Raw genomic sequence first — 20,998 nt, 5'->3', positions numbered from 1 at the left:
ATTTGAATACAAAGTGACAATCCAGTCACAAGCAAACATTTGGAGATGGAATGAGGGCTCCTGAAGAGTGGCCATTAAAATGAAAATAAAGAGTGACATAGATTTTTTGAGGCACATCTATTTTTGATGTATCCAGTTTGGACATGTGGAGGCACTCCATGACTTGACAAAGATTGAATGGTTTGTGGCCACTCCTATTTGTTCTTGGATTGGTAGGTACCTATACTGAATTGCATGGTGAAGCTGTTGATGAATGTGAGGAACACTGTATAGCCAATCAAGACAGTTAATGATAGTACCAACCACTGTGGCAATCAGCAGGAGATGTTCATAAACCTGGAGGGTTAAAAAGCCATTTTGCCTGATGTTAGACAAGAAGGAGGTGATCCAGTTAAAAGTTATAGATCTGGGGGCATATTTGTCATTGAGTTGCATCACACCTGTGCCACGAAAGGGGCCCAAGGACACCCTACATGGCCCTGTAGGGCTTGATAAATCTAAAGTAACGCAACACAGTGCAAATTGATGTGTTGCGTTGGTCTACCCCAGGGAGGCCTTCCCTGGGTGGAGCTTGGACGTTCCTATGCATCCACCCATGGATTTTGGCCCATTCCCAGATTTTCCATTACTGGTAAGCCTGGCAATGTGCCAACATGTGATGCCTTCACAGGGGAGGCATTCTGCAACACACATAGAAAGAGGAAAATGCCTCTGAGGGTTGAACCTTCCTGCACAAAATCAATCCTGCCTACAATGCAGGCACCCTTGCACCATGGTGCAAGGGTGCCTGGGTTGGCGCTAGTCAGCCAAAGGTGCTCCAGTGCAAGGAAAGGACAGGAATGTGTTGGTTTGCTGCGCTGCATGAAAGTTTGATAAATCTGCCCCCTAATACCTCAGTATGTTGAGAGTCTTTCAAATAGCATTTTGCAGTCAATGGTGTTGAACCCAGGTGAAATGCCAAGAAAGATGTGTGTACATGCCTCACCCTGGATCAATACATTGAGCAAGTCTTCCCAGTGGATTTAATGGGCTCTTGGTCCAGTGCAAAGGATAAAACCAGACAGGAAGTTTTTGTGGGGAATGTTAAATTCAAGGCAATTAGAGACTTGAATGATTCCTCTAGTTTGAGTACTCTTCTGAAAAGAGAAACAAGAGGTTGGTTTATAGTTGGCCAAGAAGGCCAGTCTTGGGTTGGGCTTCTTCAGTAGTACGATTCGGTGTGCACGCTTGAGCTGCAGGGGTCTTTCCTTTTTTTGGGAGAGACACTGATTAACTTAGAATGAAATGTGTGAGGCTGGGTTGGCATGGATTAATAGCTTTTGTTTTACAGGTCTGGGCCAATGAGGCTGCTGGCTTTAATTCACAGATTATTGGGATTATTTCAACCTGTTGGACATCTGATGGATTGATGGACTGAAGAAGGCCAAATGCAGTGATTTGGCCTGGACTGTATTTATTTATTTTTTCTTACATTAAGCCACAATATAAATTCTGGGATGGTTGATGCCAGGTAGGATGATGACAATGACAGGGTTGTGGTCAGTTTGTGCTAAACCTTTAAGAGTAGATTTTGGAATTATAAATTGGAAGTAGGCTTTTTTATTAGTGAAGTGCAAGTTTGAGGCTGAGGTTCTGTTTATATATGAGCCGTTGTGATAGGACCTGGTAAGCAACCATACCAGTAATGCTGCTAAAGTGCTCGATGCAGCAGGTCTTCACCTGGTTGGGGAGCCCATCTCATCCGCGGTACTCCATCATGATGCACATGAAGACACATCTGATATCATTCAGAGTACCTCTCCCTCCTTTTAAGACAAACCTTTTTTGTGGTGATTGACATTTCTGCTGGTTTTGCCAATGAAAGTCACTTGTTTCTGAATGTGTATCCCAGTGGCATTTTACTGCTATCTTCTCATTGGGGATTTCAAGCTATTCTGGTTTAAATTTCTTTTTTACCAGGTATCTGTGTGACGTTTTCTATTTGAAGCTGTCTAGTGTGCAGGTTTTTGTATTACCACTCTCCTCTAAATCAGTTCTGGTATTTGTCTATGTAGTGTCCACTAAATACATGCACATATGTGTGACACATAGTATGGCACTATAATAAGCTACACTACCTACCTTCTTTATATGATGCTACAGTTTTCTGCTTGCACGTCTGCCACAGTGTTTACCTTGTGAATAGCAAAGAATCAGCATTCTGCGTTTGCTCCAAAATTCAGTATCGTTCCTACATCACTAAAAAGTGGCAGTTATATTAGGTAGACTTAATACTGGGCGTACTCTGTCTAAATGCTACCAAACATCACTTTCAGAATAACTGGGATGGCCCTGGCCTTCTGGATGGACACAGTCAAAAGAAACCATCTCGCTTTAAGATGCACAATATTTACAGCCTCCTAGCAGCTGCCTTCAGCTCCCCCCCGCCAGCTAGTACACAGCAGTAGAGATGGAGAGCAGCAGAGTCCCTACCAGTGTCACGTGCTACTGTTCACAAAACTTCTGTGTCATAATAAAATTAGGAGATGACAGTTTTGTTTATAAAAAGCTTGCTTAAGGTATTTAGGGTATTCATCCATTCCATGGTAGTCTCCACAGTCCAGCTAGCACACATAAAATGCCAAAAGCTTATGAAGATTGGGGGACTGATTTAGAACTCTGGAGGCAGCCAGACTGCCCACCAGGTCAACAGAGGTCAGGGGCCTCCTTTTCGTTGGTGGAAGACAGATCACCATATTTAAAAATCCCTGTCAGGCAGATGGAGATGTCAGTAGACCTGCCGCTATCCTCCATTGAAAACAATGACGCTTTAGAAAGTGGGCACCATGTTTAATGCATCCACTCTGCATAGTTGTATATTTTTCAGTAACAAACCTCAAAACCATGAGGCTTTTATTGAAAATTTAAAAAGTATGATCCTGTTGTGTTGGGAGTGTTCAACAGTGTGTGAGCGTATAATCCACTAGATGAATTTCCTCCAACATATTGATAGTATCAATGAAAGGATTCAAATAGTGGAGTCTTAGGGTTTCCTTCCAACATCTGAAAGAATTTCAATTTATTGAAGTCTATTTGAAACCCTAAATTCAACATGCAGACATCTTGAACAGTGATAAGCTCATGAACAGTGAGAAAATACCACTCATTAAATTCAAAGAGGTCCGCAAACAAACCTTCCCTGATGCTAATCTATGTTCCTAAATACGGTACTATATTTCAACCTTCATTAATGAGCAACTACCTCTTAAAAGCGTGGAAGAAACAGAAATCAGACCAAATAAGCAATGAGATTGTGAGGTGAACATGAGGATCTAGGTTCTTCAAGAAGGTTATGTAGCTTTTTTGAAGGACTGTCAGTTTAGGAGCAAGTTTCATATACAATTTAGTTTGTGGCTTCTCAGGATAGTTGAATGGAAATGAGTCATAGTGACGTATGACTGCATCGTTTCGCATGCACTTGCCGCCACCACCCTTTCACATGTGTATGCAGCATTGTTGTGGGACCAGAAACAGAAGCACTGCACAGACTGGGAAACTCACAAGAGCTGTTTGTCAGTGACAGTCCTGAGAAATTGTATCTGGACATGGCATCGCCCAATCACCTTCTTCTAGAGCAGTGGTTCCCAACCTGTGGTCCGGGGACCCCTGGGGGGCCACGAAGCCTCCTCAGGGGTTCCATGACTGCTTAGAAAATGAACTAATATTAACAAATTAGGTGCCCAGCTTTCAGTAATGACTCAGTGGAGGGGTCCCCGGTTCTAATAATGATTCGGTGGGGGTCCCTGGGTTCCAGTAATGATGGAGTGGGGGTCCACAGAAGTCAAAAGGTTGGGAACCACTGTTCTAGAGTTCTACAGGTCTCATCTGTCCCTCTCCCTCCCTTGATCCCTGACTGGTGCCCCATGGTGGACTCACTGAACAATGGTCTCAGAGCACAAATGCAAGAATTAATTTAATGCGGAATCCTTGGTCAGTCCTCTGCACATTTTGTCCTGTTAGATTCTTTCTGCCTCAGACAGGGATTATGTTTGAGGTGTGTCCAAGCAGTGGTCTCTCAGAGTCAGACGTTTTGCTGAAGTAGAATGCAGAGAGACTAAGGGGCATATTTTAAATTTTTTGATGCAGGGCAGCGCTGCAATCCCTCTTGCTGCACTGCCCTGAATCAAAGAAAGGGGAAGGAATGGGCCTTATCTACAAGATATGGCACGTTCTCGTCCCTTTCCCCTGCGCTGGTGCACAATGTGATGCCATATGCCAACTTAGGCACCCTTGCACCATGCTGCAAGGGTGTCTGCATTGCGGGGATGACTGTTTTTGTGCAGGAAGGGACACCTTCCTTCCCAAAAACAATCAAAATAGGCATTTCCTCTTTCTATGTGTGCTGCAAAATGCAGCACACATAGAAAAAGGAAAAAATGAGGAGAAATAAAGGTATTTCTCCTCGTTGCGCCTCCCTTAAGGTTTTCGATGCATTCCCAGGTTTACACATCCTTGTAAATGTAGGCATGGGCAAAAGTCCTTGGGTGCTGTGTGGGAACACATATCGCAACACCCATGGAATGCCTCTGACGCAGTCAGGCAACTCAGCGACTTGCGCTTTGTTGCCTTACTCCATATCTACAAGGTAATGTAAAGCCTCGCAACGAGACTTTGTGTGGCCTTGTAGATATGGGATTACAGCCTGCACTGTCGGTGCGTCAAAAAAGTGACAAACCAGGGGCGCAAGCCACTTGTAAATAAGGAGAGCCTTTCACAACCAGTGAAATCATTTTTCATCTTTCTAGCGGCATGCTTCAACGATGCAAACCGTATAACTAATGCAAGGTCAATCAAGGTGTGCATGTGTGGGAAATTTGTAATGATATCAATTAGCCATCAATGGGTTAACCTCTAATTTAAAAGTTTCAAAACTACAGAGGCCAACAAATGCAGTTAATTAATATGTGTTGCAACATCAGCTAGTAAAGGAGAAGAGAAAGACTCACAGTTTGATGTTTGTGCAGGAAGTTTTGTCTCAGCAGCAATATGTAATTCATTTTAATTACTGGGAAAGTCAGCAGGTGGGGCTGGAGCACGTTTAGAAGTTGGGATGTGGTTGTAAAGTCAGTGCACCCGCCCAGTTCACCAAGCCCTACTAATATTCATTCATTTTTTACAAAACGCCTTTTTATTTCATGAAGTCCCCAGAAAATGCTTTCTTTGTTAAATTGCAAGTATGTTATGCCACCTAATGGAAAAACTTTATAAGTATGCCTGCTTATGTAAATTTTGTCACAATGAGAATGTTACGTGTTTTAGAAATATCGATTCAACCTTTCATGGTTTGTAAAAGCAGCTCTGTAAGATTTCCTAAAAGAGAACACTTCTGCTTGGTACTGGAGAGCAAGGCCTGTGTACTCCCCTTCCTATTTCTTAACTCTCTTGTGGCTAACCCAACAGCAGGGTTGGCTGCCCGGCTGGGTCCCAGAGCCTGACGTCAGGGCAGGGTGGCATACTACACCACTGTTTAAGAAATGCCGCATACATCACCCAGAGAAAACAAGTGAGGAACAAAAAAAGTTTCTTCAGAGATGGACGTTTGAGAAAAAGTGATCACAAAGGTGAGAGATACTTTTAGACTAGTTGCTCCTTATTTCAAAGAGGACTCAAATCCTAAAAAGCGAAGGTAATTGAGACGATAAATGTTAAGTGTGCTATTAAAATGATCAAGGACTTAAAATAGAATTGTATTAAGATTGGTTAATAACATCATAGATTCATATGTGGTAAAGGTTCCACTAACTGTGTTTATGGCTTGCAAACAGTTTCGTTTGACTGGGCCAGCCTGTAGTGACATAAGCTAGTTAAATGTAAATATTAACCCTTTAAGATGGATACGAAATCTGCAGAAAAGCGTTGGAACCAGGCAACTAGGACAATACACCAGTCATATAAATTGCTTCTTGAATTTAAAAAGAACTGGTGTAGGTGCGATTGATGTCATGTTGATAACAACAAGCAGCAAAGACACTAGAATCTTCCAGAAGTCATTTCTTTGGTCTGACTGGGAATGGAATTAACGGCAGAGAGAGGAACATCATTCTGGAGAATTGGTGTGAGTATAGTAGTGATTTATTTAATGGCACAAAGATTGCACAAGAACTGCAGTAATCTTCAGATGAGCCAGCAACAAAGACAAATCTAGCATCCAGCTAGTGGGGAACAGACTATTCAATTGTCTCATAACCCAAGAGCTGCGGATCCATCTGGGAGAGAAAAACAGTTGTGTGGGTGTCCTGCCCTTATTACACATGCAGCACACTTTTCCTGTTTGTGTTATGGAACACCCTTAAATAGGCGCGGCATGCACAAGCAGGGAATGTGCGCCCTATTATAGGGAATGCACTTCCCTTTGGACAGCCACAAACTTGTGCTACCCTGGTGGCAGCTCGTTCAAGTGAAATACAGCGTGACTGCTTCAAAGCTGCTCCGGTTTCACTGTGCAGACAGCAGCCTGCCTGAGGTTTGAGGAGGAGTTAAAGATCCCCTTGCAGGCAGGTGTAGTGAATGACTGCACCTGCTTGCAAGTGGATGTCTGGCAGGCCCATGGGACCCCCTTTCAGTCTCCAGAGGCCTGCCATCAGTGGATTCAGTGACAGAGCCCCAGCCTTTTGTGGCTCACGTTCAGTGTGGCTCCTGACTGCTTCTTAACCTTTGCGCTGGTGCCCATAATACAGTGTGGGCACATAGGGAAAGAGGTTCCCCCATTTGCATGTTGCCATGCCCCCATGCAAATGAGTGAATGGAGTCTTGAGGTAGCGCTGGTGCCACATGTTTGCCAGCGCTATAACTCTTACAGAAGTGGCTGCACAAGCGTCTGAGGCCCCTTCTGCAATAGCAAAGTGCACTGCTACTTACACCACAAATTACAGCACTCATGACATCTTTGATAACATCAGTGATAATGTTACTGTAACGTTTGCAATAAAACTATTGAGGAGAAAACTGTGCATGAGGGGACACAAGTTATAGTTATCTCAGGGCGCTAGTTATAGTTCTTGAAGTAACTATAACTATAACAGGTGAATTTTTATTGAATATATATATATATGTGTGTGTGTGTGTATGTATTATATATGTTCTCCACCAAATGACGAGAAGTCCAACACGGCACTCACAGGAATCCTTTAGATTCTTCTTTATTCATTAAACAAAGATTGAGTTTACCCAACACCAATATATATATATTTTTTTTTTTTTACACCCACAATCAACAATGTTTTTGTATGTTCAAGGCCAAAATTACTGTCCACTAGATTTTTTCTTGATATTTTTGTCATTTCCATTATAAGTAGAGGAACACCATACTGCAACAAACATTAAAGACATTGGCAAAGCCAACAGCTCTTACATAGGAAGACATTGGCAAAACCAATAGCTCTTACATAGGCGCCTCCTATTTGCTTTGCCAATGCTTGGTGTCATTTGGTAACCCTGAGTATGAGTGTTTTTGAGTTCACGCAATAGCTATTAGCTATGCCAATTTCTTTGCTTAAGGGTGGGATACGAGTTGTAGCTTTGTATCAAGCCAGAAATAAAACTCCAGAGTAAAATGTTTACAGTGTCTAAAGGTGAAGTTAGCTAATTCATACAACTTGTCTGTCTAGGCCAACAAAATTGGCAAGCTATTATGCGACAAACACCACAAAACTTAAAATAGTTGATACCTGCCAGACAAACACATGCCATTTTTACATTTTTGAGCAATCTTCACTTTTAATCAACATCACTACACATTCTGGGACTTGTAGTTCCAAGTTTCCATGTTGTTTAGTCTCAAATTAAAAACTTAAAACATGCAAAGTGTCGAAGGAACTTGTCACATGAAAACAAACACTTGATAATGATTCAGCACACCAAATGCAAACATTAAATATAGAAGCTCATTAAAGGCACCGATTTTAAAATTAAAATGTGCTCATTCCTCAAAAGATTGTGGCCGCTTGTAATTGATTTTCCAGTATTCAGTGGTAAGAACCTGAAACCAATTCTTCTCAGACTCAGGTCAAATCTCGAGTAATTGGAAAGACGCTTCACATAAACACCATCTGATCTGTACACTTCAGTGAAACCAGTGCTGCTTTGTTAGAGGTCAACAACTGCCAAATCCTAATGCTGGCGCTGTGTGAAATTCAGCATCATAAATTATCGGGCAATGCACTGCGCTCAAGGGTGTAGCTCGGAGGTGGACGGCCTGATTTCAACCTCTTCTGTGCAAAAGGCCCTAACTAGGCCCTAGAAAAATAGTAGGAAAAAGTGCTATGACACAGCAAATGCTGATCGTGTCATAACTCTTTTTTTTCTCATGATGGGTGATGGGATTGGTGGGTCTAACTCAGACAACAGGAGAGCTGAAGGTGGGAAGGAAGAGCAAACAGTGGCAAGGGTCGGGGGTAGGAGGGTAAGAAGCAACACGGCCAAGGGTGAAGGGCGGGAGAGGAAGAAGCAAGCGAAGTGGTGGGAAAGGAAGAAGCAATGAGATTGGAGGGAAGAAGCATCAGGGGTGGGCAGGGAAGAAAAAATGGGGGAGTGAAAGGGGAAGAAGCAACTTAAGAAGCAACACAAACAGGAAGAATAAAGAAACTAGTACCTCAATCACAGTGAGCGGTGGATGGACAGTGAAAGGACACTAATCAAACTAAATCAATCAGTATTTGGTCCATGCTCCAAATGAAGGAACAGAAGTGCCTCAGCAAGCGCTTCCCATTTTCGAGTCAGCAAGTACGAGAGACAATAAAGCCAACAAATGGTAAGCATTGCCCGAGCTCCAAGCCCCTTATAGTAAACAGTAAACAATACATCTTACAAGTAACAGCTCACAAGCTATCTGCAGGTGAGACCTAAACAATCTGAGTACAAGAAAAGAAGGTGCGTGAGAGAGGCTGTGCTTCTGCAAGGAAGATGAGAGACATAGAACGTTGTGAAAGAGAATGGAGAGAATAGTTGCGGTAGGTAGCAAAGGCTCAGGCATGGTTATTCACAACCATGTTATAACAGCAGTGAAAACAAAAAACCTGCTTTTCCACTTCTGTTACACTACCAGGGCAAATGTTTGCTTGTCCTGTGTTCCCCAGTCTCGCCTGGGTACCCAATGACCCAGGAGAAGCATTGGAATGGCAGCAACCTCCATTTTCCTGCCTCTCTCAGGTCTTTAAAGAAATAAGGGAGGCAAGAGATTGTTAGTGGCACTAGTCTTTCCAACCACTGTCTGTATTGTCAGATATGATTTTGCCGAGATCATTAGCTGACATCGAAATTAAAACACACCTCCCAGATGGCCACTGCCAAAGTGGTTGTGGATGGGGAGGGTGGGGGACAGGCACAGAAGGTAGGACTGTAGGTGACAGGACACCAGGTAATTGATAGAATTTGGGCTGAGGAGAAGAGGACAATTCCTTGAGGCAATTTGAAATATTCGTGCAAAAGACTGAGGGGCATATTTAGGATTTTTATGGTTCAAAAGCAGAGCAGCAAGTCGGCTTGCTGCGCTGCCCTACGTTACAGGGAAAGGGCAGTAATGTGTCGCATTTATCCAATCCTGCACATTCCTGTCCTTTTTCCTTGTGCTGGAGCCATTTTTCCAGCCTATTGCCAACACAGGCACTCTTGCACCATGGTGCATGGTGCCTGTGTTGTGGTAGGATTGTTTTTGTCCAACAAATTTTCCACATTTTGACCAATTTGCAGCTGCATCCCTAGACAGAGTGAGTGGCACCATTATCCCCATTCTTTTACTGGCGAATGAGGGTCTATGGACATACTTGTCCATAGATGTCCTTTGACTTGACTTTGCTTGACATTTGTCTAATGAAAAACATACCTGAACTTGCATCCCGAGCCAATCAAAAGCATCAAATCCTGGCTTTGTTCTTAGAATGATGAGACCCAAAATGAACTGTAGTCCTATTCCCCAAAACACTGGTCTCCAAGTAACCTGTGCATGAAAATAAAACGGGTCATCAATTGCAAATGTGAAGTAAACTGATGTCAGCACACATTCTGATTAGTAGCAATAACCACCATTGAAGATACATGTTGGGAAACTCAAATAGTGTCTCTCTGCTTCATTATGAGATGGATATCATACTATGATGTGCACAGAGGGCCCAAATCACAATGCAAGTCCTAAGTCTATGGAAGTGTCAAAAGTATTTTGGCAATTTCTCACTGTTCAACTGACTTACAAAAGTCCCACACAGTTGCAATTGTAAACTCCAAACTTCAAAAGTTGTTCCCATGCGTGTTATTTACATAAATCCTGACATACTCCTCTTTCTCTAACTGTATACATACAAACTTCTGTACCATGGCTTACAGAATTAGACAGTTTTTTAAAACAATATTTTAGTTGTTTTTCTTTTCATGAAAACATTTTGTATGGGACTCGGGATCAGATTAGTGTCTGACATAAATATTGTGTACCACATAGTATCTACAAAAATATTGCCCCACCTACACCTCAAAATACGAAATATTTGTAAACAATACATAGGAAACAATATTTCTGCCAGGTGATATCAATCACAGCTGGCCCATGGTGATTTCTATACCTTCACAGGAATCGTTGTCATGGCAGTTCCTACATGCTACAAAAGTATGGTCCACTGCTGCGTCAGTTTTGATGGCTGTTGACCAAACTTTAACATAGGTTTTACTTTAACAAAGTTTTTGTTTTTCAAAAGCAAACTCCCAAAGTGGGAATTAAAAACAAATGACTAATGATCCCTACACCAATTGAGTTTTGTCTTTGGATGTAGAGGTCATTATTTTATTTCTCTTTCTCACCACCAGGTTTTACGTGGTGGTGATGAACATTTAAAAAGGACATCACAATGCGCACCCTAAATAGGGCAGGTGGTATAATGTCTTATCTCTGACGGTCCCTATTATGTTGGGAAGGCAGAGGAAGTTTTCAGCTGACCGTGCCAACAGGGTCTCTGTTGGCAGAAAACTGGTGGTCTGCCCAACTCTAAATGAAGTGGGCAGACCAAAAGTTTGGCAAACAGGGTAATCTGGCAAATTTGTGACACAGTACTGTTAGAGGATAATTATTAGCAGAGTTAAGTACATACCTACCACTAGCAATAATGCCTCCAAGACAATGTTAGGTCCAGTCAAGGTCTCAAAACATCAGCCACTGGCTCAACCCCTGGTAGCTTGGCAGTGAGCAGGCAGGCTCAACTTCGGAGACCAGTATGTAAAGTATTTAACTACACCAATACAGTAAATAAGTACACAACAGATAATACAAATTCCACACCAATTTATAAAAATAAGAAATATTGTCATCTTTAAAATGACACCAAAACTATAAAAATCCAAAATAGGGAACCAGATATATGATTTTTTAAAGATTAAAGGTGAAACTAGTGCTTAGAAACAAATGACGCTCAAAGGGTTAAAAAAAAAAGATTGCACTCGACTGGACACAGTCAAGAATTCCAGCCATCTGCAATGTAACACTTTTACACTTACTTCCAGAAGTGTTTCTTGATGCAGGAAAGTGGACCACAACCCCAATCCAAGGTTCCAGAATCTCGGAGTTTCTCCGTGGTACGTTGGGACTACAATTCCCACAATGTACCTTGCTGTAAAAGTCCACTGAACGCTGCCCGGCTGGGCTCTTCTGGCAGGAGTTGATGCAGGTGACTTTTGGTAGCTCCTTTATACCTGTCGCTTACAGGGAGTCCACTCGTGAATCCTTTAGAGGCCAGGCAAAGTCATCTTTCGTGAATCCCAGAGTGTGCAGCAGATGCAGTCCTTGTGCGTGCAGTCCTTTTTGGTACCCACCAGGGGTTCAGCAGGGCAGTCCTTCTCTTTCTTCTTGTTTCCAGGCAGGGATCTTTGGGCATCCACAACTCCAATCCAAGGGTCTAGAAGCTCTGAGCTGGTCTGTGGGATGTTGTAACAAAGTTTCCCAGAATGCAGTTTGTCAATTTCTCACTGGAGGCTGTACAGCTTGGGTCTTCTTGACAGAGATGGTGCAGGTAAAGCTCTGTTAATCTGTTGCTTTCAGGGAGTCCAAATTTGCTAGGGCTGTTGTTCCAGTGTGCAACAGGATCAGTACTTCGGAGTGCAGTCTTTGGGGATGCAGACCAGGGTTCCAACAGGGCAATCCTTCTTCTTGTTTTTTCAGGTGGCAGATCTGAGTTTCAATGGAGCTCAGATTCATTTAGTCAATCATCTTGGGGGACAAGCAGAGGGCATCCCAGTCCAATGCGCAGAGAGCCACCTAAAAGCATCACAACTTCCTCCAAACTGTGGCATTTTCTTGTCCCATAAAGCACTGCACTTTAAAATCCAAGATGGAAGATCTTCCTCCTGAGAAGCAAGACTTGGTTAAACCAACCTACTGGTGTGGCTCATTTCCATTAACACTCCCACTCCAGACCATCTGCATATTTCTTTCCTGGGCCTGCTATCTGTCTGTGGGGTACAGGGTGAGAGTGCAGGCTGTCCTGCTTCCTTTGAAACCCAGTTAGATCTACCCAGCCACCTTCCTGGCCTGGCCTCTACAGCTAAAGACCTCCTGCCATCAGATAACCTCTGCTCAATGCAGGCCTCTTGTCACCTCATCAAAGCAGCCTGGCTAATCTTGTTAAGACTGCCCAATCAGGAGATGTCACTAGCAGGCTGGATTTTGGCTTACAGAAAAGAACGTCTTATAACTTCCTCTATTAGTTATGATACATTCAACAGTGACAAGTTTTTAGATGTAACATTACCAACCCTTTGAGTCCTTTCATGATACATTCAGCTCCTTCCTAGCAATACTTATGCTTATGTGAAATAGTTGTATGTTATCCTATGGAGATATGTATCTACAGTTTATTTAGAGCACTGGCCCTGGCCTTGGTTAGCAGAGCCCAGGGCACAGTCTGGGTCAATTACCACTGGTATCAGTCAGACAACATGAGGGTGAACATGCTAAAAGGATTATTGCCTCACAAGTACCCTGTCAGCCAAAGCCTATATCTAGCTCCAAGTACTTGGAAATATCTACAAACGTATGACTATGTTGATGTTCATCTCATTTGGACTGCATGTGGTTTTACCCACCTTCAACAACCCCTGTGAAGGCTACATTAACTCATCTAGCTGGCACTTATGATTAAGAAGTTACATACATGGCTGGATTACTAAATACATTGTGATGATGTTGCAAGAAATGGTAGGAGAGAAGTTGTCATATTTTTGGGCTATTTGGTATCTATTGTTCTGACGAACAAAGGGCAACATGATGAACGTTTTTGCCATGGCCACTCTTTTTGAAAATGATGATATAAGATCCTTTGATAAAGTGATGGAGGAGAGCTGGTTTACCCTGTATACTCAGGGTTGGTATATTTGGGACTGTTTTCCTCCATATTTATACTCTGTTTGCACCGAATTAGTGTAATTTTTTTTACATCATGCATAATTAACTGTTAATACCATCTTAACCAAACTGATTATGAATAGGGGACTGGGATTCTGGTTTTGGAGAGCAAAATCACCTGAATGTAGTGGTGGAATAGTTAAGATGTACTACAATGCAACGAGGAAGAAGAAATGTGTAAAAATTAAGTCTGTTTATCTATTAGACCATTGATTTCCATTATATCATACAATAGACAAAGCTAACACCCTACAGAAGGCTCTAATTAGTGGAGTGGAAATAGCATCTTTCCCTATTTAGAAAACTTTGTGAACTTTATTAGACTATTGAGTAATACTATACTATGCTATGTCAATATAAAATCCTACAGATGGATTAGATGAGTACAATCGAAATTATGGGCCTGATTCTAACTTTGGAGGACGGTGTTAAACCGTCCCAAAAGTGGCGGATATACCACCTACCGTATTACGAGTCCATTATATCCTATGGAACTCGTAATACGGTAGGTGGTATATCCGCCACTTTTGGGACGGTTTAACACCGTCCTCCAAAGTTAGAATCAGGCCCTATGTCTTTCCTTTTTTAGATAACATTCTGCACTTTATTAGATAAAGGCACTTTATTTGTCCTCTTTCAGTTGAACTCCTCTTTTACATCAGTTTGTGGAGACCAGAGATTGTGTTCTCCTTTTTAAAAACTAGCAGTATGTAAAATTGCCTTTAAGCCCTACCCACTTGCCCACCCATATACATTAGTAGTATGCAACTTCTTTCCTCCCTTTCCCCATGATGATGGACAGCTTACTTGAAGGTCCCCCAATCGTGTCTTCCTCCATTTTTTGAGACACGTTATTGATGCAGAGGAATATGATCACGCCTGCACCAAACAAAGAAGCACTTACTTCTGTAAAGTACAAATCAATCAAGTGTGTTTTCTCTGCAGTTCACCTTAAAAAGTTATCTGATGAAGATGCTTGAGGAACAATCACGCTGGCAAAGTTACTGACACACAAGGTCACTGGAGACATTACCTTGGTATCCTTTACTCAGTTGTAGTGTAGGAGAAGAATCTATACATTTATCCAATGAGGTAACACTTACTGATTAGCCAGTAGAAAGTACTCCAGGTGGGTAAACATTCTGCAAAAAACGGTGGCCTCTTCTTGGATAAATATGCAGGGCAAGATTTATTCTGGCACGATGCTCATTTCAAAGAAATTAAACCTTAACGGGAAGCACTTGAAGATATAAACAAAGTAGGTGCCCAAGTTGAAGCTTGACTTCTGTAAAGTACTAATCACCCTATTTTTTTAAGCATGCCCAAGGCAAATCAAGTTTTTATTCTCCCCATTTCCACCTTGAAAAGTAATCTGTAAACCTTGATGGAGGTGTCTGCATTCCTGCTTTTTTCTAGTGCAATATCTCATGTAATGAATGTGACGAGTGAGTTCTTTTTTGTCATCTGCTGCTGAGACTAGAGATCGTGTTCTTTCTTTTAAAAACTACAAGTATAAAAAATGGCCTAGTAGCCCGCCCTTTTGGCCTCCCCCCATATACATTAGTGATATGCAACATCTTCCCATCATTTTCCCAGGATGATGGACAGCTTACTAAAAGTACCCCAGAGAGCGTTTCCTGACGATTTTGTAAACGCGATCATCAATAATTTGACTACAAATGTTATCGTGACATTATAAATGGTGTTATAAAAGATGTCATGAGTGCTGGGGTAAACAGCAGTGCCTGTTGAGGGAGCGTGTTATAGTTACCTTAGTGCACGAGTTATAGTTATTTGAATTAACTTTCCACATTTAAAATGTGAACCTAACTATAATGTCCTGTAACCTTTGTTTTTTTCAGTGAATTCCTAATTTCCTTTTGTAGTTCTGGGGAGGTGGCAGTTCCTGGGGACTGTTTTTCATTTTTTTTAAAATATTGCTGGCAACCAGGTTGCAGGGGTGCGCAGGGCCCCCCTCGATTAGATTATTGTAGATAGAGTCCTATGGAAGTGGTGGTCCCCAGGACTTCGTAAAACCCTAGGAGGGGGTCTTAATGTGCCTCCCTCCTATTTTGCAGCCCACATTGCCCTTGGGACCTGTTTCAGCCTGGCGCCATAGCATTAATAAATGCAGAAGACCGCATTATTTTTAATTCACTGTGAAATCCACAGATCCAGTCGCAGATTTAAAAAACCTTTAAAGTCTTCAGGGGGAGGGGTCACAGGGAAACCCCTGGACCAAGACTAGGGGGTTCTTAGGTATATATACCCTGCCCCTTTTTTTTAATCTGATTTTTTGGGGACTTGGCAGAAGGCAATCAGATCTCAGCAGATGATCTCTCTGGATCTGTGGCCCTAGATACATTTCCTTAGCCTTCAAAATTTCAAGAACTACTGAACAGATTTACACCAAATAAAAAAAGGTGATCTGCTGACCTTTTTGCCAAATTTGGTGTCATTTGGTGTCATTCTGCCTGGTGATTCGGGCTGCAGGTGTGTCAATAAAATATATGGGAACTAACATGGGAAACGCACTTTTTTTGACCCCCCCCCTTTTTTCTTGGCCCACACATTGCGAAACAAGACCGAACCTGACACTTTTTTGGAAAATTTGTGGCCAGTCCCTGCAGCCAACCCCCCTAACCACCCAATCCCACGCTGCGAACAGCCTTTGTCCATGCTCAGCGGGAGTTGGCCAAAGGGCCTGTTGTCTCTTTGGGTGTGAGAGAGTGTCTCTGGGCATGAAAGTGACTGTGACAGTGTCTGTCTGGGTGTGAGAATGGATGTGAGAGGGTCTATGTAGGTGTGAGAGTCAGTATGAGAGTGTCTGATTGCGCCCCAATATATGAAAGATGCATTCACCTCCACAGAGGACTTCAGATCATTTTTCAACATGGAATAGTGAGTAAACACACTTGTTTTGCCTTCGCCAAGCCCAGGAGTTAGGATTGTTTGTCCTTTCCAGAAATGAAGCTTCAACTGTGGCACCACTATGTTTATATTTGTAAGTGCTTGTTGCTGAGGTTTAATTTCTGTGAAATGATCATCATGGACAGAATGGAAGTTCAACTGCGTCTTTATCCAACAAGAGTCCACAGTTTTCACAAAATGTCCACCCAACTGGAGCAACTTCTACTGGTTAGTTATTAAAAGCCAAATTGTTGGGTAAATATGCAGTGTAGGAGAGGGAGGCCGCGCTCCTCCACTCTACCCACTGATTTTGGCCCTGCAGGCCCCATACCCTGGGGCCCTCTACAATTCCATGGGGTGGCTGCACTGCCTGGGCTAGGCCCAGGGGACCCCATCCCCTGGGGCCCAGCCTTCAATAATTAGAGGAGGGAGAACCCACATGCCCCCTCCCCTGGCCGATTTCAGCCTGAGGACCCCATCCCCCGGGGCCTGGCCTTAAGATTTTTTTAGGGATGGAGCGGGCCGTATGCCCCCCCTCCCCTGGCCGATCTTGGCCCTAAGGAATCGATCCCCCAGGACCCGGCCATCTCCCCTTGATGCACTCAAGGGCACCCAGTATGCAATGGGACGTCCCGCCTTGCAACTGTGTCCTCTGTTTCTCTGCCCACATCTCTGCAGGCAGGGAAAAAGGGGAAACCTGCACTTCCAGCAAGTCAAGCAAGAGGTGTTTGACAACTCTTGCTTGCTGGAACTGGAGTGTTATTCTCTGACTTGGCGGGAGCTGTCAAAGCTCCAGCCAAGTCAAAACAAACAGTTATGTCTTGAGGGTGGGCAACCCGGGACATAGCAGGAGCTGGCCCTGGTGGGTGGTGGTCCCCTGAGCCATCCATGGCTCTTCAAGGGGGACTGCGTGGCCCCCTCCAATATTAAAATTAGCTCTGGGGAGGTGGTGGTCCCCGTGGGTCTGCAGCGGACCCCCTTCATTATGTTATTTTTCAGCCCTGAGAAGGTGGCGGTGCTCGGGGCTTAGGGGGGCTGATCAGCCCCCCTTATTGTGAATAAATTGCCCTGGGGAGGTGGTAGTCTCTGTGGCTGCAGGGAGACTGTTAGACACCCGCATATAATTTACTGTTAGCCCTGGAGAATTGACGGTCCCCTCACATACTTTTTATTTAAGCCTCAGGTTGCTGTGCCTGGGACTTGGGGGATCCTTCGAACCACACCCCAGTATAATTAAGCAATTTTTCCTGGAGGAGTGGTGGTCACAGGGAGATAGGGGGCGACAGCCCACCGGCATGCTATTAATTTAAGCCCTGGGGAGGTGGTGGTCCCTGAGGCATAAATAAGCCCTAGGAGGAGGGCCCCGGGCACCCCCTCCATATTTTCGACATTCCCCTGGATCTGGCCCACCCGAGGCTTTCTTAAAACAAGTGCAGGTGCTTGTTTTATGAAAAATGTTTCACTGCAGATTCACGACCCGTCGCAAATTCACACCAATTTCTTCTTTTTAAAAAGCACTTTTTTGCCCTGGAGAGTCCTTCTGGGACCTGGGCACAAGAGCTAAGGGGTCAGGATGTCCCTACCCTGGCCCCTTTTCTTATTTTTTTCCTTTGGTGCTGGGACTTCGCAAGATGGCTTCCAACACTTCCTTGTTGATGTGTTGGCAGCCAATCAGATCTCTGCACAAGATCAGGAGGGTTCGCTGAGCCTTCGCACCCCTATACATACAAATTCGTTTTTTACTTAATGTTTCAAAAACTACTGAACGGATTTACACCAAATCACAAAAATGTTGCTTTCTGAGCCAAGCGTTAGCTTTCTGCCAAATCTGGTGTAAACCTGCCTAGTGGTTTGGCAGCTATTCCTGTTCAAAATCCTTATTGAAATTAACATGGAGAAAACATGTTTTGGCCCCCATCCTTTTTCTCTGCCCCCCGCTCAATGGATCACCCCAAAACTTTATAGAAAGCAGCTGACATGAGCGTCATATTTTTTGGGAAAATCTCGTAAAGATTTGTCACCGGGCACCAAAGATATAGGCAAGTAAAAATGCTTTTTCTAGAGGAACTAGCTCCCAACTATAACTACCTAGTGGCGACTGTCACTAGGCAATATATATATATATGTATAATAACTTTGGCGCCTTTGGATGACTTTGCAAAAGACCTTTCAAAAAAGGTTCATACACTTTGACTCCTTCATAGAAAGTCTTAAGCTCATCCATCAAGCAAGGGTTCAACTTCTCAAAGTGATCACAAACATGGTGGTCTACTGTCCCCAGCAGGTAACTATCTGTATGATGACAGAAAATTGTAGTAGGTTGCAATCCGCAACCTAGCTCATGAATATTCATAAGGAAGGTAGAGTATTGTCCGAACCATCCTACTGGCAAATAGGTGAGTTCACACATTATCACTAGCTTTGCAAAACGTCCACGCAAATGTTGCAACCCCTTTTTGTACATCTGACAGTAATACGTCTGGATGTAGATCCATAGAAACAACCTCCTGCTTTTTTTTTTTACATAAGCACACAGAGAAAAAGGAAACAAGCATTTGGAATGCAATGGGTCTCATATTTGTTTGACTTAGGGCTATTAGAGTTGTGAAGTCCTAACCGGACTTTTCTTACCACATAAATTGAAAATGAAAAGCAATACAGTTTTACATAAGCATTTAAAGCACTACGCCATGAGCGTGAAGAAGCACACAAAAGGAAAGAGAGGTTCGCTCACAGTCAAACGTATCAGCAGTTATGCAATTTTCTATGTAACAAGGTCGATGTCATGCAAAGTGCTCGACTACTGCTCAGTGAGATTGCACTGCGTAGGAAATAAAAAGAAAAAGTAGCCCAGAAGCCATGCGGAAAACATGGAGCCTTGTATGTTTTCAGTAGTTTACCAGTGCTCTCGAGGAGGGCTAAACACCGGAAAAGGCATGAGGTATACATGCCTTTCATAAATGAAATCAAGCAAATTTTAAAAGGCAAGCCCACGCACTAATGAAAGTGACAGGTGTGACATGGGCCTGGTTAAAAGCCCACAGAGAGATTGCAACAGGGGCCAGAGCGCTTGCGCCCCGACCCTAAAAAGGGGGCATGAAAGAAATACATAAAGGGCTGTCGGTAAAATTAACAACTTTTTGAAGAGTCCAAGGGAGGAATTTAGTGACAGGTAGTCAGTGGGAGGCATGTAAATCAGAGTGGAGTGTACATAACACCCACGTGCACACAAGGCCAAGCACAGGCACACACACACTGACAATGTGGTTGCAGAATAAAAATATACCTCTAATGCCAGGTAGCTCCTATTTTGTCGAGTAACTCTAGGGTAAGTAATAACGAGTTCTTATCATGTCGGGCACAATTGCTTTTTGTTTTAGACGTCTATCTTTCAAAGTATCGTAAGCCAGACAGTCTGAGAAGACAGCCTTTTTCTTAAGTACATTTTGCTAAGGACGAAGAATAAAACACATATTTGATAAGGTACTCACCCTGGCGGGATGCTTAGAAAACACCCACATTATTAAGACATACATCACAATGCCTCCAAATGATATCAGCTGATTAGCACCCATTCTGGCCGTATCGAAAATAAGCCAACATATCACTGCAGCTATCAATGCTATATAGATAATCCTAGAAAGAAGAAAATAAAGGAAATGCAGTTACAAAATAAAAATATTCGTTTCACGCTAATTCCTACAAATCCATACATGTATTTATCAGATATGGTTGAGAACAGTGAATGTCTTGACTGATTTGGTTCATAATATAACTTGTTTAGACACATACAACGATTGGTTCTGTAAATACTTATCTTCAATGGTGGTGAGATTTTCTATCGTGGGAATATGGGAAGCTGACCCAGATGGATTATAATAAATAGTACCTTTCCAGTTTCCAGGAGGGAAGAAGTTATCAATGCTTTATTGTCTGGATGCAGCATACTGGCAGTGTTGCCATGGACAGACAGCTATATTTTGACCAGTGGTGGCAGTGTCTGACCTCTCAGGCAGAGCACCTCTCCACAGACAACCCAGCCCCAAACTATCCCCATGTAGTTTTCAAGAGGTTCCCATCTAACCAAGGTACCAACAACTTGCTGCCATGCCAACACTGAATGGTGCTGGGTTGTGTGAGGTTAAACTGCCTGTGAGAAGCAAAGTGTAGGATATGTATGGGAAGCCTGGAAAAGATCTCAGTGGTGAACAACGCTGCAGTGTAATCATGCTGAACTTTCAATTTGTCCTTTTATGGGCAAAGCTATTTTGATTGTGAATCAGGGAGTGACTAACAATAACGATAAGGGCTAGCATTTCAATTATAAGAATTCTAAGCCTTTATCATGTAGATATTTGCTTCTGGAATTCCATCTATGTCTACTTTGTTCGGTACGTCAATGTCCCTGGACCATAAACATATTGTTGGGATATCAAACAGAGTTTCAAACCCCAGCTCCGGAATATTGTACCTCAAAAGGTTATTACTAATATTTTGTCTATCAAAAGCATGCCACTGGTGCATCACCTTTGTCAGAACTGTGTATGAGGATTGTGGTGAGTGGCAGACACCTATTTTAAACAACGTATACCTGTCCAGTTCAATACTAGACATTAAACTTTTTCTAAGTTCTCACAGTGTGTTCACATAAGGGAGCTGAAGCACCACAAT

The 20,998-nt window shown here is 43.0% G+C and overlaps 1 protein-coding gene across 1 annotated transcript in view; it reads right to left on the bottom strand.

Annotated features, from left to right (window-relative positions):
• The window catches only part of SLC28A3 (solute carrier family 28 member 3), a 281,213-nt gene that overhangs the window by 98,191 nt on the left and 162,024 nt on the right, over positions 1 to 20,998 (bottom strand). The window contains exons 6-7 of the mRNA XM_069229756.1: positions 19,819 to 19,963; positions 9,860 to 9,973 (exon numbers count right to left, since the gene is read on the bottom strand). Coding sequence (XP_069085857.1) covers positions 9,860 to 9,973; positions 19,819 to 19,963 — 259 coding nt within the window. The remainder of the gene's footprint in view (positions 1 to 9,859; positions 9,974 to 19,818; positions 19,964 to 20,998) is intronic.

This window comes from Pleurodeles waltl, chromosome 1_1, assembly GCF_031143425.1.
Source record: "Pleurodeles waltl isolate 20211129_DDA chromosome 1_1, aPleWal1.hap1.20221129, whole genome shotgun sequence".
NCBI lineage: Eukaryota > Metazoa > Chordata > Amphibia > Caudata > Salamandridae > Pleurodeles > Pleurodeles waltl.
This window is presented reverse-complemented; position numbering and strand designations above follow the sequence as displayed.